The following is a 12,161-nucleotide window of genomic DNA, read 5'->3' as shown; positions in this document are numbered from 1 at the left end:
TGCCTGGAAGGTGGGAACAAGTCATCAAAAAAAATCTAATAAAACTTCTTTGGAAAATGGTCAGGTGTAACGTGAAGTATACACCTTTTGTAATAAATGGGTTAAAACAAAGACAAACGCCAGTATGTCCCTTTAGTGAACATTCCCCTATCAAATGCAACTTGACTGATTGATTGATGGTGGACTTTAAGCAGAAAGCTCAAGCAGTAGTGCTTAAGCAGAGTGGGTAACAGTACTTACTGTACTCCTGGTTCCCCATAACATATATGAAGTACAGAGCCTGTATATGATTTTTTTTGTGTGTAGGAGAGCCCCAGTCATTCGACGTGAATTTCAAACGTGCAGAGGATTACCCCATTGACCTGTACTACCTGATGGACCTATCCTACTCCATGAAAGACGATCTGGAGAATGTCAAGAATCTCGGAACCAATCTGATGGAAGAGATGACCAAGATCACCTCTGACTTCCAGATAGGTGAGTGGATGCTTCCCAGACAGCTGGAAACCAGTATTTCCTCAACCCCTCTCATCATAACATCAGGGTGGCCTAGTTAGCAGAAAGACTAAAGGCCAGGATCTGAGCCCTCCTTGATCAGCTAAGAATTTGCCCTGCTGAAGTTTCTTTGAGCAAGACCCTTAATTCAGCTCCAGAGGTGCTGCACTGTAGCTAACAATATGTTCTGTCCTCTCACCCTGCACATGTTGGTGCACACTGTAAAAAATGTCAAATGAATGGTAACGTGATTGAGAAAATGAGTGATCTTCTACTACTACTACTACTACTTTCGGCTGCTCCCGTTAGGGGTCACCACAGCGGATCATCTGTTTTCATTTCTTCCTGTCTTCTGCGTCTTCCTCTGTCACACCAGCCACCTGCATGTCTTCCCTCACCAGATCCATAAACCTCCTCTTTGGCCTCCCTCTTTTCCTCTTTTCTTGCAGCTCCATATTCAGTATCCTTCTCCCAATATACCCAGCATCTCTCCTCCACACATGTCCAAGCCACCTCAGTCTTGCCTCTCTTGCTTTGTCTCCAAACCGTCCAACCTGAGCGGTCCCTCTAATATAATCGTTCCTAATCCTGTCCTTCATCGTTACTCCCAGTGAAAATCTTAGCATCTTCAACTCTGCCACCTCCAGCTCCACCTCCTGTCTTTTCGATCTTCTACTACCAAATTGAAATTAGCCAATAGCATATTGATGTCCACATTCTCTAAAAATGCCTGGTTGGTATTGGCTGTAAGTCAAATCCAACTCCAGCTCCTCACAAAATCCACTTGACTCATTTGGGTATATGTCAAATTGTAGATGTTTGCTGTGTTCTTAAAGCCATTCCACTGCACCTTTTTTTTTCTTTATTGGGATTTGCAAAAAAATAACGTGTCTTCAGAGTGTTCAAAAAGGGTAAAAAGTACACATTCCCTTTACAAAAACACACCACAAAAAAGTTGACAACTGACCCATTGCTAAACACCACAACAACCCACAGAAACCAAGAAAACAAACAAACCACACAACCATCAACAAACAACAAAAAGAAAAAAAAATCCCCCATCAGTCAAACAATAAACCGTGTCAGTAGTAGACACCAATAGTCAGTGCAGCAACACATTACTCACGTCACAACAGACTCAATATTAATACCCATCTAAACCACAAGAGCTGCCTCAATCAGGGATAAACTGAAAATTCATTTTCTGAACAAGTTGAAAGAATGGACCCCATATTTTCCCAAATTTATTGGAGGAGCAACTTAATGAAAATCTGTTTTTTTCCCATTGGACCTTTAACTTGATATTTTCAAAATTCGCTTGACTCATTTGGATGTACGTCAAATCGTAGACGTTTACTGCATTCTAAATGCCATACCACTGGACCTTTAACTTGACATTTTCAATGTTACATTTTCTTTAAAACAATTCTGCAAAAAAGCAACAGGTCTCGGATAAAATGTATTGGCGAGAGACAGCCTTTGGTAGTAGTGGATTGGCGTTGGCGCTTTCCTGCAAAGCAACAGTTTTGTTTGTGTTTTTAAACAGACAAACCTTCAGTAGATCAGGCCCTCAGAGGACAGTGGTGAGTCTTAATAACTGATGAATATGTCTTCATGCTTCTTTATGTATGACACGCTTATCAGAGTAGATTTGAAATCAGGGTGGCACGGTGGCACAGTGGTTAGTGCGGTCGCGTCCCAGCAAGAAGATCCTGGGTTCGAGCCCTGGTGTAGTCCAACCTTGGGGGTCGTTCGGGTTCGTCCTCTTTGTGGAGTTTGCATGAACTCCCCGTGTCTGCGTGGGTTTCCTTCAGGGGCTTCAGTTTCCTCCCATAGTCCAAAGACATGTAGGTCAGGTGAATCGGCCATGCTAAATTGTCCCTATAGGTGTGTGTATGTGTGTTTCTGCCCTGTGTGATGGCCTGGCAGCCTGTCCAGGGTGTCCCCCCGGCTGCCGCCCAATGACTGCTGGGATAGGCTCCAGGAACCCCCGCAACCCTGAGAGCAGGATAAGCGGTTCGGATAGTGGATGGATTTGAAATGATCTCTAAATGAAATGGCAGCAGCCATGTATATTGTCCTGTCTTTGTTTTTTCAAAGGCTTTGGCTCTTTTGTTGAGAAGACAGTCATGCCTTACATCAGCACAACCCCAGCCAAGATGAGGAACCCATGCACAGGTGACCAGAACTGCACCAGCCCCTTCAGCTACAAGAACGTCCTGAGTCTCACCAATGATGGCAATATGTTCAACACCCTGGTGGGCCAGCAGCAAATCTCTGGGAACTTGGACTCTCCTGAGGGGGGATTTGATGCCATCATGCAAGTGGCTGTGTGTGAAGTAAGTAGGAAGAAAACCCAGGGGAAAACAGGGGAAATAAACACACTGAGGTTCTGACTCCGAATTTATTCCAAGTTATTGCATCCGCTCCCAGCAGCATGGCAGCAGTAAAAAAGTTTATATGGCGATGTGTGATTAAATAGCTTAAAGAGAATTTTATGAGTGCGGTGGTTTATGAACAGGTTTTTGGATGCAAGGATTATCAGGATTTTTTTTGTCATATTCTGAAAGCTTGCACATTTCTAAGGTCACATGGTTCAGCGTGTTCAAGATAACGTTTTATTCCTATGGTTAGGTTGTAGTTGAAGTCTGTTGTTTTTTTCGTTCCACAGAAGCAGATCGGCTGGAGGAAAGTGACTCGTCTGCTGGTGTTCTCCACTGATGCCGGCTTCCACTTTGCTGGAGACGGCAAGCTGGGAGGCATCGTGTTGCCAAATGATGGGAAATGTCACCTGGAGAACAATGTGTACACCATGAGCCACTACTACGTAAGTAGCTCAGTATTCCTTGACCTGTTTTGAAGGCATTCCTTATATATGTTGAGGAAATGGTGGCTTATCAGTTTTAGAATGTTGTTACCCCGTCTTGTATCGTTTTCCATTTGGTCTGTGTCTCTGTCTGTCTGTCTGTTATGGAAAGGAAATGAATTTTTGGTTGTAACTAACCATGCAGTTCTCTCTACAGCAGCATTTGATAGGTATAATCCTTTGAAATGTTTGTGTCATGTGAAGTGAATTGAACTTTTTTTTTTTGTGACAAAGTTATGGCTAAAAAGGAATTTTTACCTTTTTTGTGACTTTGACCCAACCTGGTGGTACGGTGGCACAGTGATTAGCACAGTCGCCTCACAGCAAGAAGGTCCTGGGTTCGAACCCTGCGGTTGTCCAACTTTGGGGGTCATCCCAGGTCGTCCTCTGTGTGAGCATGTTCTCCCCATGTCTGCGTGGGTTTCTTCCGGGTACTCCAGTTTCCTCCCACAGTCCAACGACATGTAGGTCAGGTGTATCGGCCACACTAAAATATCCCTAGGTGTGAATGTGTCGGTCCTGTGATGGTCGTCTCCCCCCTGCTGCCCAATGACTGCTGGGATAGGCGCCAGCATCTCGTGACCCGACTTCCGATAAGCGGCTTGGATAATTGATGGATGGATGACACAAACCTCCAAATTTTAATTAGGTCATTTACGATAGAGAAGATGGACCATGTTTCCTGAAAGTTATGTCATTTGCTGCAGACATTTCCCTGTAAACTTGTTTATGGATGGGCAGACAAACAAATAGCACTAAAGACAATAAATACCCCATGGTTCGATTTGCTTCAAATTGACACCAAAAGTGTTTGATTTTTTTTTGTTGCTTCAAACATATATTTCTGTCCACTGCTATAGTAGGACATACGTTCATTTGAAGTAGCCACAGTTCAGGGGTCATGGTCATTAGGCAATTCATATAGGTTACTGATTTGTGCCTTATCTTCATGCGATTCTCAATTGGGTCAACACCCTAATCACAAAAACAGCTCTCAGGAGCGGGGAATTGTTGTGCCTGGCACAAATTATTGAAGATTTAAAAAGTATTCATGCTGACAGTGAGTTTTTTTAAGAAGTAACCTTTATTCTTTTTCTCCATCTTCTCTTTAAGGACTACCCCTCAATTGCTCACCTAGTCCAAAAGCTGAGCGACAACAACATTCAGACCATCTTTGCAGTCACAGAGGAGTTCCAGCCTGTTTACAAAGTTAGCCTTTTCTTATTTTGATTCCCACTCTTGTTTTCATTTGTCTTGCTCTCTCGCTCCCTTTGCTCTATTCATTTCCTTTCTCTCAATGAGCACATTCCTCTGCATGCCGTGTGTGCGTACGTATTCACCTATGCTTGCAGCATCTGCTCCTGGTTAATGTCCTATCTTATTTGAACTCTGATCAAGACCATCTGCTCTGCTGTGTTGTTGTTTTTTTGTTGTTGTTTTTTTAACCCCAGTCCATATCTGAGTTTGATAAGTCTCCTCATTATGTAAGTGTACATCAATCTCGCTGAGTTTTGGAGCATTAACGTCATTCTTTCATTTTCCATATCGATGTTAAATCTGTCTGAATCTAGAAACGCTAGAAATAGTTTAAATTTGGCCTCTCCGCTACTGTACATCTGTGTACCGAAGCTGGAATGTGGAGCGGTTCATGAAGCTGTTTTTCATCCCTGTTTTGGCTTTTTGGGATGCCAGAGATCAAACAGCTTTGACTTGTGCTGGCTTGTAAAATATTTTCTTTTTTTCAGGAGCTTAAAAATCTAATACCAAAGTCTGCAGTGGGCACGCTGTCTGCCAACTCCAGCAATGTGATCAACCTGATTATTGATGCCTACAATGTGAGTATAGCATGGACCCTATTTTAATCGTTTCCTTAAACCGCTTAAAAATGATGAATTCAATATTTATTTATCCTAACCACATTAAAGCATTCAACATTCTGAATGGTTCAGAAAGGATTTTAACAGTCAAAACTATTTTAAATCATGTATCCACATTGAATGCCCAGCTAAGCCTCTGTGTATTGTATGCCGTCCGGGTCAGGCTACCAGCTGACATTCCTCTGAAGTATGTAATAACACTCACGTTGTTATCTCTGGCTTTGGCAGTCTCTCTCGTCGGAGATCATTTTGGAAAACAGCAAGTTGCCAGAGGGAGTGACCATAGCTTACACGTCCCACTGTAAGAATGGCATAGTTAATGAGGGCGAGAACGGAAGGAAATGCTCCAATATCTCCATTGGGGATGAGGTGGGTATTCAACTCAAAAGTCAACGTTTGTGAACATTTAATTGATAGACATAGGCTTCCACTTCCCAATTGCGATAAAGATTTACGTAGAAGTATCATTTTGTTTGAGATCTACTCAAGCAGTTGGCAGTATCGCCCAATATTTCAGGTCCTTGAGCTTTGTGGGTTACCTGATTTTCCCCTTGTTTCTAGGTGACATTCACCATCAGTGTAACAGCTAAGGGCTGTCCCAAGCAAGGAAAGTCTGAGACCATTAAAATCAAACCCCTAGGCTTTACAGAGGAGGTGGAAGTTACCTTGAACTTCATCTGTGAATGCGAATGCCACAAGGACGCAATTGAGAACAGTGACCACTGCCACTTTGGCAATGGTACATATGAATGTGGAGCATGCAAGTAAGTCTTGTTTAGGTTAAGTTTTTACATAAGGTTTTTTTTTCTTTTGTATAATGCCCAATAAAGCATACCATGAAACTGTTAAGATTATGTGTGCAATTCTATTTTTAGTTCTAAAGAGCTGTTCCTGGGATATTAAGTCAGTGTTTTTTCACTCGTCTGGCTGGTGCTGGTACTTGTATTCCGAGGCGATTTATACAATGTTATTTTGTGGGATGAATACATTGCATTTCAACAGAGGCCACTATATGTCACTGTTTTATCCTGTGACATCGAAGTGACTTATATATGGGTTTTTTTTCCTCGCAACAATGCGTTTTTTGCCGAGTGTGACTTATACTGCAGTACGACTTGTAGATATGGTAATAACTCGTAGAAGTGTGGAAGTCCACACCAGTGAGATCTCCCTCATCCTCCCGTCTGTCTCAGGTGTAATGAAGGGCGTGTGGGCAGGCAGTGCGAGTGCAGCAGCAACATGGTGACCACGGAAGACATGGACAGGACGTGCCGCAAGGACAACGGCACTGACATCTGCAGCAATAATGGCGACTGTATCTGTGGGACGTGCGAGTGCAAAAAGAGAGACAATCCAGAGGAGCGATACAGTGGACAGTACTGCGAGTGTGATAACTTCAACTGTGACCGCTCTGGCAACAAGTTGTGCGGAGGTGAGTGCATCAGCTCTCACAGGGACAATAGAGGGTTTATTTTCCGACAATATTTACCACTTGAAATTCACCAAAAGTGATTCATCAGTCTCTCTAATATTAACTTCTGAAGATGAGTACATGACATTCATTGCTACAGTGGAACTGAAAGAGCATGTTGCAAGGATCATGACATCAGGAACCTGGTTACCACATGCAAGGACTCAATTAGCTACTTTTATATAACTGCAACATGCTATTGTATTAGAAACATCATATGATGTGAGATGGGGTGGAATATGTTCTATCCTCCAATTAAATTACCGCTGTCCCACTTTAAAATTTAGCTGTAATAGAATTAGATTTACTCTCTTTCATTCTAATGCTTTTATTCAATATTTGAAAAAATTTGCAAGCAATTTGCGATCATTGTTTGATGTTTTTGCCAGGGCACGGACACTGTGAGTGCAGGGTGTGTATCTGCGATCCAATGTGGACCGGTAGTGCCTGTGACTGTTCACTTGACACCAGTACATGCCTAGCGACAAACAAGCAGATCTGTAATGGCCGTGGGAACTGCGAGTGTGGTACCTGTAAGTGTACAGACCCCACGTTTCAGGGCCCTACCTGTGAGGCCTGCCCTACTTGTCCAGGAGTGTGCACACAGCACAAGTAAGTTTGATGGTCATTTTAAGATTTTGCTAATTATGTGTGTATGTGTTTATGCATGTATGGATGTGGCCAAGATAAATATCACTGCACATTACCAACAATACTCCAATTCCTTCAGAGAGTGTGTCCAGTGCCGGGCATTTGGCACAGGTGAGAAGAAGGACACATGCAAGAGCGAATGCGACACCTTCAACCTGATAAAAGTAAAGGACAGGGACAAGTTGCCCCAACCCAATGATGCCAACTACCCTGTGATACATTGTAAGGAGAGGGATGCCAACGATTGCTGGTTCTACTACACCTATGCTGTCAACAACACTGCAAATACGGTCCATGTGGTAGAGACGCTAGGTAAGCCGAGTGATGGAATAGAATGGGGTACTGTTATGAACAAAGGGACTACATGACCTGTTTCTAGTAAGAATATTTGCCTAGTTTTACAGATAGGCCACGAAAAGTTCCTGGTTAGAAAATGAAATACCGCCGCTCTGGTGGCCGAGCGGAATAAACCGCCGTTCTTGCAATCTGCTCGTCATGCGGCTGGGAGGTTCGTATCTCAGACTCGCCGTAACCGGTCACGGCCAGAGCGTCCACAGGGTAAGGCATTCATTAGGCCACCCTTACCCAAGGGATAGTGGGTGTAGATCGGTGTAGTGTTCGGGGACTCGTCGTTATCCAGCGAGCCCTCTGGCCCACCCGGGCGCCTGCAGCCAAGCAACTGAAAGCATTCTCCCTACGCCTCCTTCGCGGCTTGAAGGTGATGCAATCCATGTGATGCTTCAGCGTGTAAAATAGCGAGAGCAGCCGACACGAGTTTGAACGAAGCTGGTGTTACGCCTATCTCCTTCCTGTGGAAATGTGAGCCAGGGGAGTTATTCGACAAGAGTTCCGGCCATATGCCATTGGGTTAATCGGGTGGGATAAGGGGAAAAACTAGAAATAAATTTATAAAAAAAGAAAGAAAATGAAATACCAATTAAACTCAAAAGCAGTTTATTTTATTATTACCCTATGTAAATTAAGGTAATGTTTTTTATGCCGAGCTCAACCCAACTTAAAGCTATCCTTTAACTTCCCGCATTTCAGATTGCCCTGCTGGTCCTGACATCATTCCCATCGTGGCGGGTGTGGTTGCAGGCATCGTTCTGATTGGCTTAGCCCTGCTACTCATCTGGAAGCTGCTGATGATCATCCACGATAGACGAGAGTTTGCCAAGTTCGAGAAGGAGAAGATGAACGCCAAATGGGATACCGTGAGTGTTTGGTTGTAAATATTAACCACAACTGAGAAAGAATAGAAAGCCTATACAATCGAATAAATGTTTTCAGTTTTTGAGATGAGTTTGCATTCTGCTGTTGGTGAATAATTGAGATGTGAAAAACAGATGCTGTTCAAACGTTCTACGCAAGGCAAACTGCTGTCCAGGAAATGAACATGTGAATTAATTTGTTCTCTGTGTCTGATGAGAGTACCAGACATGCTAATGATTTTATGAATTAGTTCACTCCCTTTTGAACAGTGTCACAGCTGCAGAAATAGTTTCAATGATTTGCTTTCAAGCTGCACGCTAATAGTGTTACGCAATCTGCTCAAAAAATCGTGAAATAATGTCAAATACTGGATGGACTTTTTTGGGAATGTTATGCGCCCGAGCATAACTCACCCTTATCCGGGGAGTGGCATTTGAGCCTCCCCTTCCTGCTTCCTTCCGTCTTTAGAATTGCCAGGGAACAACAACCTGAGACTTTTTTTCAGCATAAGCATATTGTGCGTGCTTTGGCTCCATCTAGTGGTACATTATGATAAACCTGGTTAAACCACAGGGTAGTAGTAGATGTGAGACAAATGATCTCCTAAGTATATATTGTGCCCATGAGTGTAGGGGCCCAGTGTTGCATCATGGGTAATGGGAGACAGTAGCATGTGAGTTGGCTTTCGTGTCAATATTAAAGAGCAGAGCATCACAAGGATCTCTAATGAATCTCAAAGTGACAGCAAAAGTCATGCTTTTAGATGCAACACCACAATCAGTATTGGTATCACTGCCTATGGTACTATTGAGAGAGAAGATACGTCTGCCCCACGGTGGTTGTCAAGATGTGTTCATCAGAGAAGTATTCAATCTTGTTCTATATTAGAATAGACATTCCTTCTTTTCTCTCTTACTCTCTCTTTCCTGCTGTGGCTCCTCTCCATCGTTCTCACTGGCCTTCATCCACTTTTTTTTATCCTTTCTTTTGTTCAGTTTGATCTTTGTTGTTGTTTTCTTCTCTGTAGCAAGAGAACCCCATATACAAGAGTCCTATCAATAAGTTCCAGAACCCAAACTATGGACGTAAAGCTGCTGTCCAATAAGTTTGTATTCCTTCCCTCTCCGCTTGGATTTCCTGCATGGGCTTTTTCTGTTTCCTGTTTCACTAAACTTCAGTGTCTGTATTTTTATTTTCTATTTACCCTCTCTCTTAATACCTCAAAAGCACAGTCCAGTTTACAAACCCATCCACTGTATACTGTTGCCTTCTTAGTCAGAAAAAAAGCATGAGTGTGCTGTGATAAACAATACAGCTGAAAGTCACTAAACCAGTTTGGTGTCAGATAATGAAAACATACTTCTCATGGCATGAGTGCCTTTTCGTGTATAATATGTTGTATAAAATGATATAGGAACCCGTTTGCATCTTCTAGTAGTTGATCATTTATGGAATTGGCATGTTGTAACTGTTTATTGTGTTGTATCTACCAGTGTTAGCTGAATGACATTTACATGCTCAGTCTAACTTATGCCAAAGGTTAAATGTCCCTCTTTTTTTGCCAAAACAGTAAACCACATTTTACCTTGATTTAAAAAAAAATGTATAATTTTTTTATTTAACAAATTGTATTTTAAAATTGTTTAATTTTAAAAATGTTTTTAAAAAATTATATTTCAAACAAAAAAATGTAAATTTAAAAAAATATTTTAATTAAAATTATTGTAATCAAAATTAAAATTAATTTTAATTATTTTAACAAATTAAAACAATTTAGATAGTTTAACCTGTTTGGAATGAAAGTGGATTCTCCATACAGTTGACCACACATTTGTAATGTGACAATAATGAAACTCATACATGAATTTTTGCTTTGCAGGGTGAAAACCCCATCTACAAGAGCGCTGTCACAACGGTGGTCAATCCCAAATATGAAGGCAAATGATGGCCTATGTGTTTTCAATGGACAGTATTATCAAGCATTTGAACCCTACATTAAACACAATCAGGGCATGAGAGGAATAAATGGTTGATTTGATGTCCTTCATATGTTATTTTGTTGCTTCATTATTATAATGTAACATTTGGCCACTGCATCTGTATTTTTACTAACACATTTCATCCCTAAGCATTCAATGTATTTTTGATGTACAGCATATGTGTATATACTTTAAATTGCAAAAGACTATGAAATTAAGGTGTGGTTTTTTTTTCTCCTGCCAAAGGACTGGTATGGGCAAAGGATTTAGCTTTTTTCGTTTTCTTTTTTTTTTTTACCAATACAGCGTGTACAATATTGATGTATTGTTCAGATATAAATGGACAAGCGTTTCCAACTGTCTGTCTCTCTCTGTCTGTATCTTACATATGATCACTTTGTTTGTCTCTCGTCCACTTTCTCCCCTCTCTGCACTGACTTCCTGTGTATTTTTAGTTTTACAGAAAAGGGCCTGCGTTTAATACGTAACCCGTCTGCCATAGCACATTATATGTGATGTGTATTTATAGAGAACAAATAAACAGTAGGAAATACTGATTGCTCCCTGTCTAATTAAAGACAAACAAAAGTGTGGATTCTCACACAAATAGTTGTGGATAGATTGTTTTCATTTTGCAAAGCCAGTTTATGGATATCACTTGTAAGCAGCATCCATTGGAGAGAATATTGTTGCACTCTTAATGAGTACTGTCGTTCATGAAGGATAGAAATATAGACGTAAAAATCAAGAAAGTTAAAATTGGCACTAATTATTTTTAGCTTTAACATAATCACAAAAGGATTGTGTACCGATTGCTCCGATGGTGACTCCACGTGTGGCTGTGCTGAACAATTCAAAGGATTATTACAAGAAAAAATGTTAAAAGTAGTATTTTAATTTTATTTTCTAACTTTTTCTATTCATTCTCAGGTCTGTTCCTGTGTTCATGATCAATTAAGCAAAATATATTGTTGTTTCCCTGTGTCAGGTTGTTGCAAATTGTGAACTCATTGTGTCGGTCAATAGAATATGTTTAGTTAATCTTTAGACTATTAGAGCAAAACAAATACTTGTTTAAACAATGTTTGGAGACATCACATGTATCACCTCATCTTTTCAAACCCTTAAATGCCTCTGAATTACCACATAGGCCTACACAGTATTGTTTTCAAAGTGCCTTTTATTTCAATATCATGTTCACTACCAGTGCTGAATTTTATTTATTAAATAAACTATAAAAATGTCTGTGTATCTTTTTGTGAAGCCCAAAAGGGCCTGGTCAAATGTATCGTTTTGTGTGCTTATGTCCTGTTAATTTCTTCTTCTTTTTTTTATTAGATATGTTCACACCAAATTGTATCACCAAGTTAGACAACTCAACTCACCAATCAGAATCATGTTTATTGGCCATGTACGTTTGCACAAACATAGAATTTGACTCCAGTTTCGTGGCTCTCTCAAGTGTACTTAACATAGAATAACAACACTACAACACAACAGTCTTCAGATATATACACAAGGATGACTATATACAGGCGAAATAAGCGGTGGTAAAGTGCAATGGTGCAGAGAATATATCAGAGATGCTGAAATAGATGTTAGCAGATTAC

At 41.0% G+C, this 12,161-nt stretch overlaps 1 protein-coding gene across 1 annotated transcript in view; it reads left to right on the top strand.

Moving 5' to 3' along the window:
* itgb1a (integrin, beta 1a) overlaps positions 1–11,792 on the top strand; it is a 31,373-nt gene extending 19,581 nt beyond the window's left edge. The window contains exons 5-16 of the mRNA XM_056299840.1: positions 307–477; positions 2,596–2,834; positions 3,167–3,322; positions 4,475–4,570; positions 5,107–5,196; positions 5,467–5,607; positions 5,800–6,002; positions 6,432–6,670; positions 7,099–7,321; positions 7,440–7,672; positions 8,408–8,574; positions 10,452–11,792. Coding sequence (XP_056155815.1) covers positions 307–477; positions 2,596–2,834; positions 3,167–3,322; positions 4,475–4,570; positions 5,107–5,196; positions 5,467–5,607; positions 5,800–6,002; positions 6,432–6,670; positions 7,099–7,321; positions 7,440–7,672; positions 8,408–8,574; positions 10,452–10,517 — 2,024 coding nt within the window. The 3' untranslated portion in view covers positions 10,518–11,792. The remainder of the gene's footprint in view (positions 1–306; positions 478–2,595; positions 2,835–3,166; positions 3,323–4,474; positions 4,571–5,106; positions 5,197–5,466; positions 5,608–5,799; positions 6,003–6,431; positions 6,671–7,098; positions 7,322–7,439; positions 7,673–8,407; positions 8,575–10,451) is intronic.
* Positions 11,793–12,161: the final 369 nt, after the last annotated feature.

This window comes from Lampris incognitus, chromosome 19 (assembly GCF_029633865.1).
Source record: "Lampris incognitus isolate fLamInc1 chromosome 19, fLamInc1.hap2, whole genome shotgun sequence".
NCBI lineage: Eukaryota > Metazoa > Chordata > Actinopteri > Lampriformes > Lampridae > Lampris > Lampris incognitus.
This window is presented reverse-complemented; position numbering and strand designations above follow the sequence as displayed.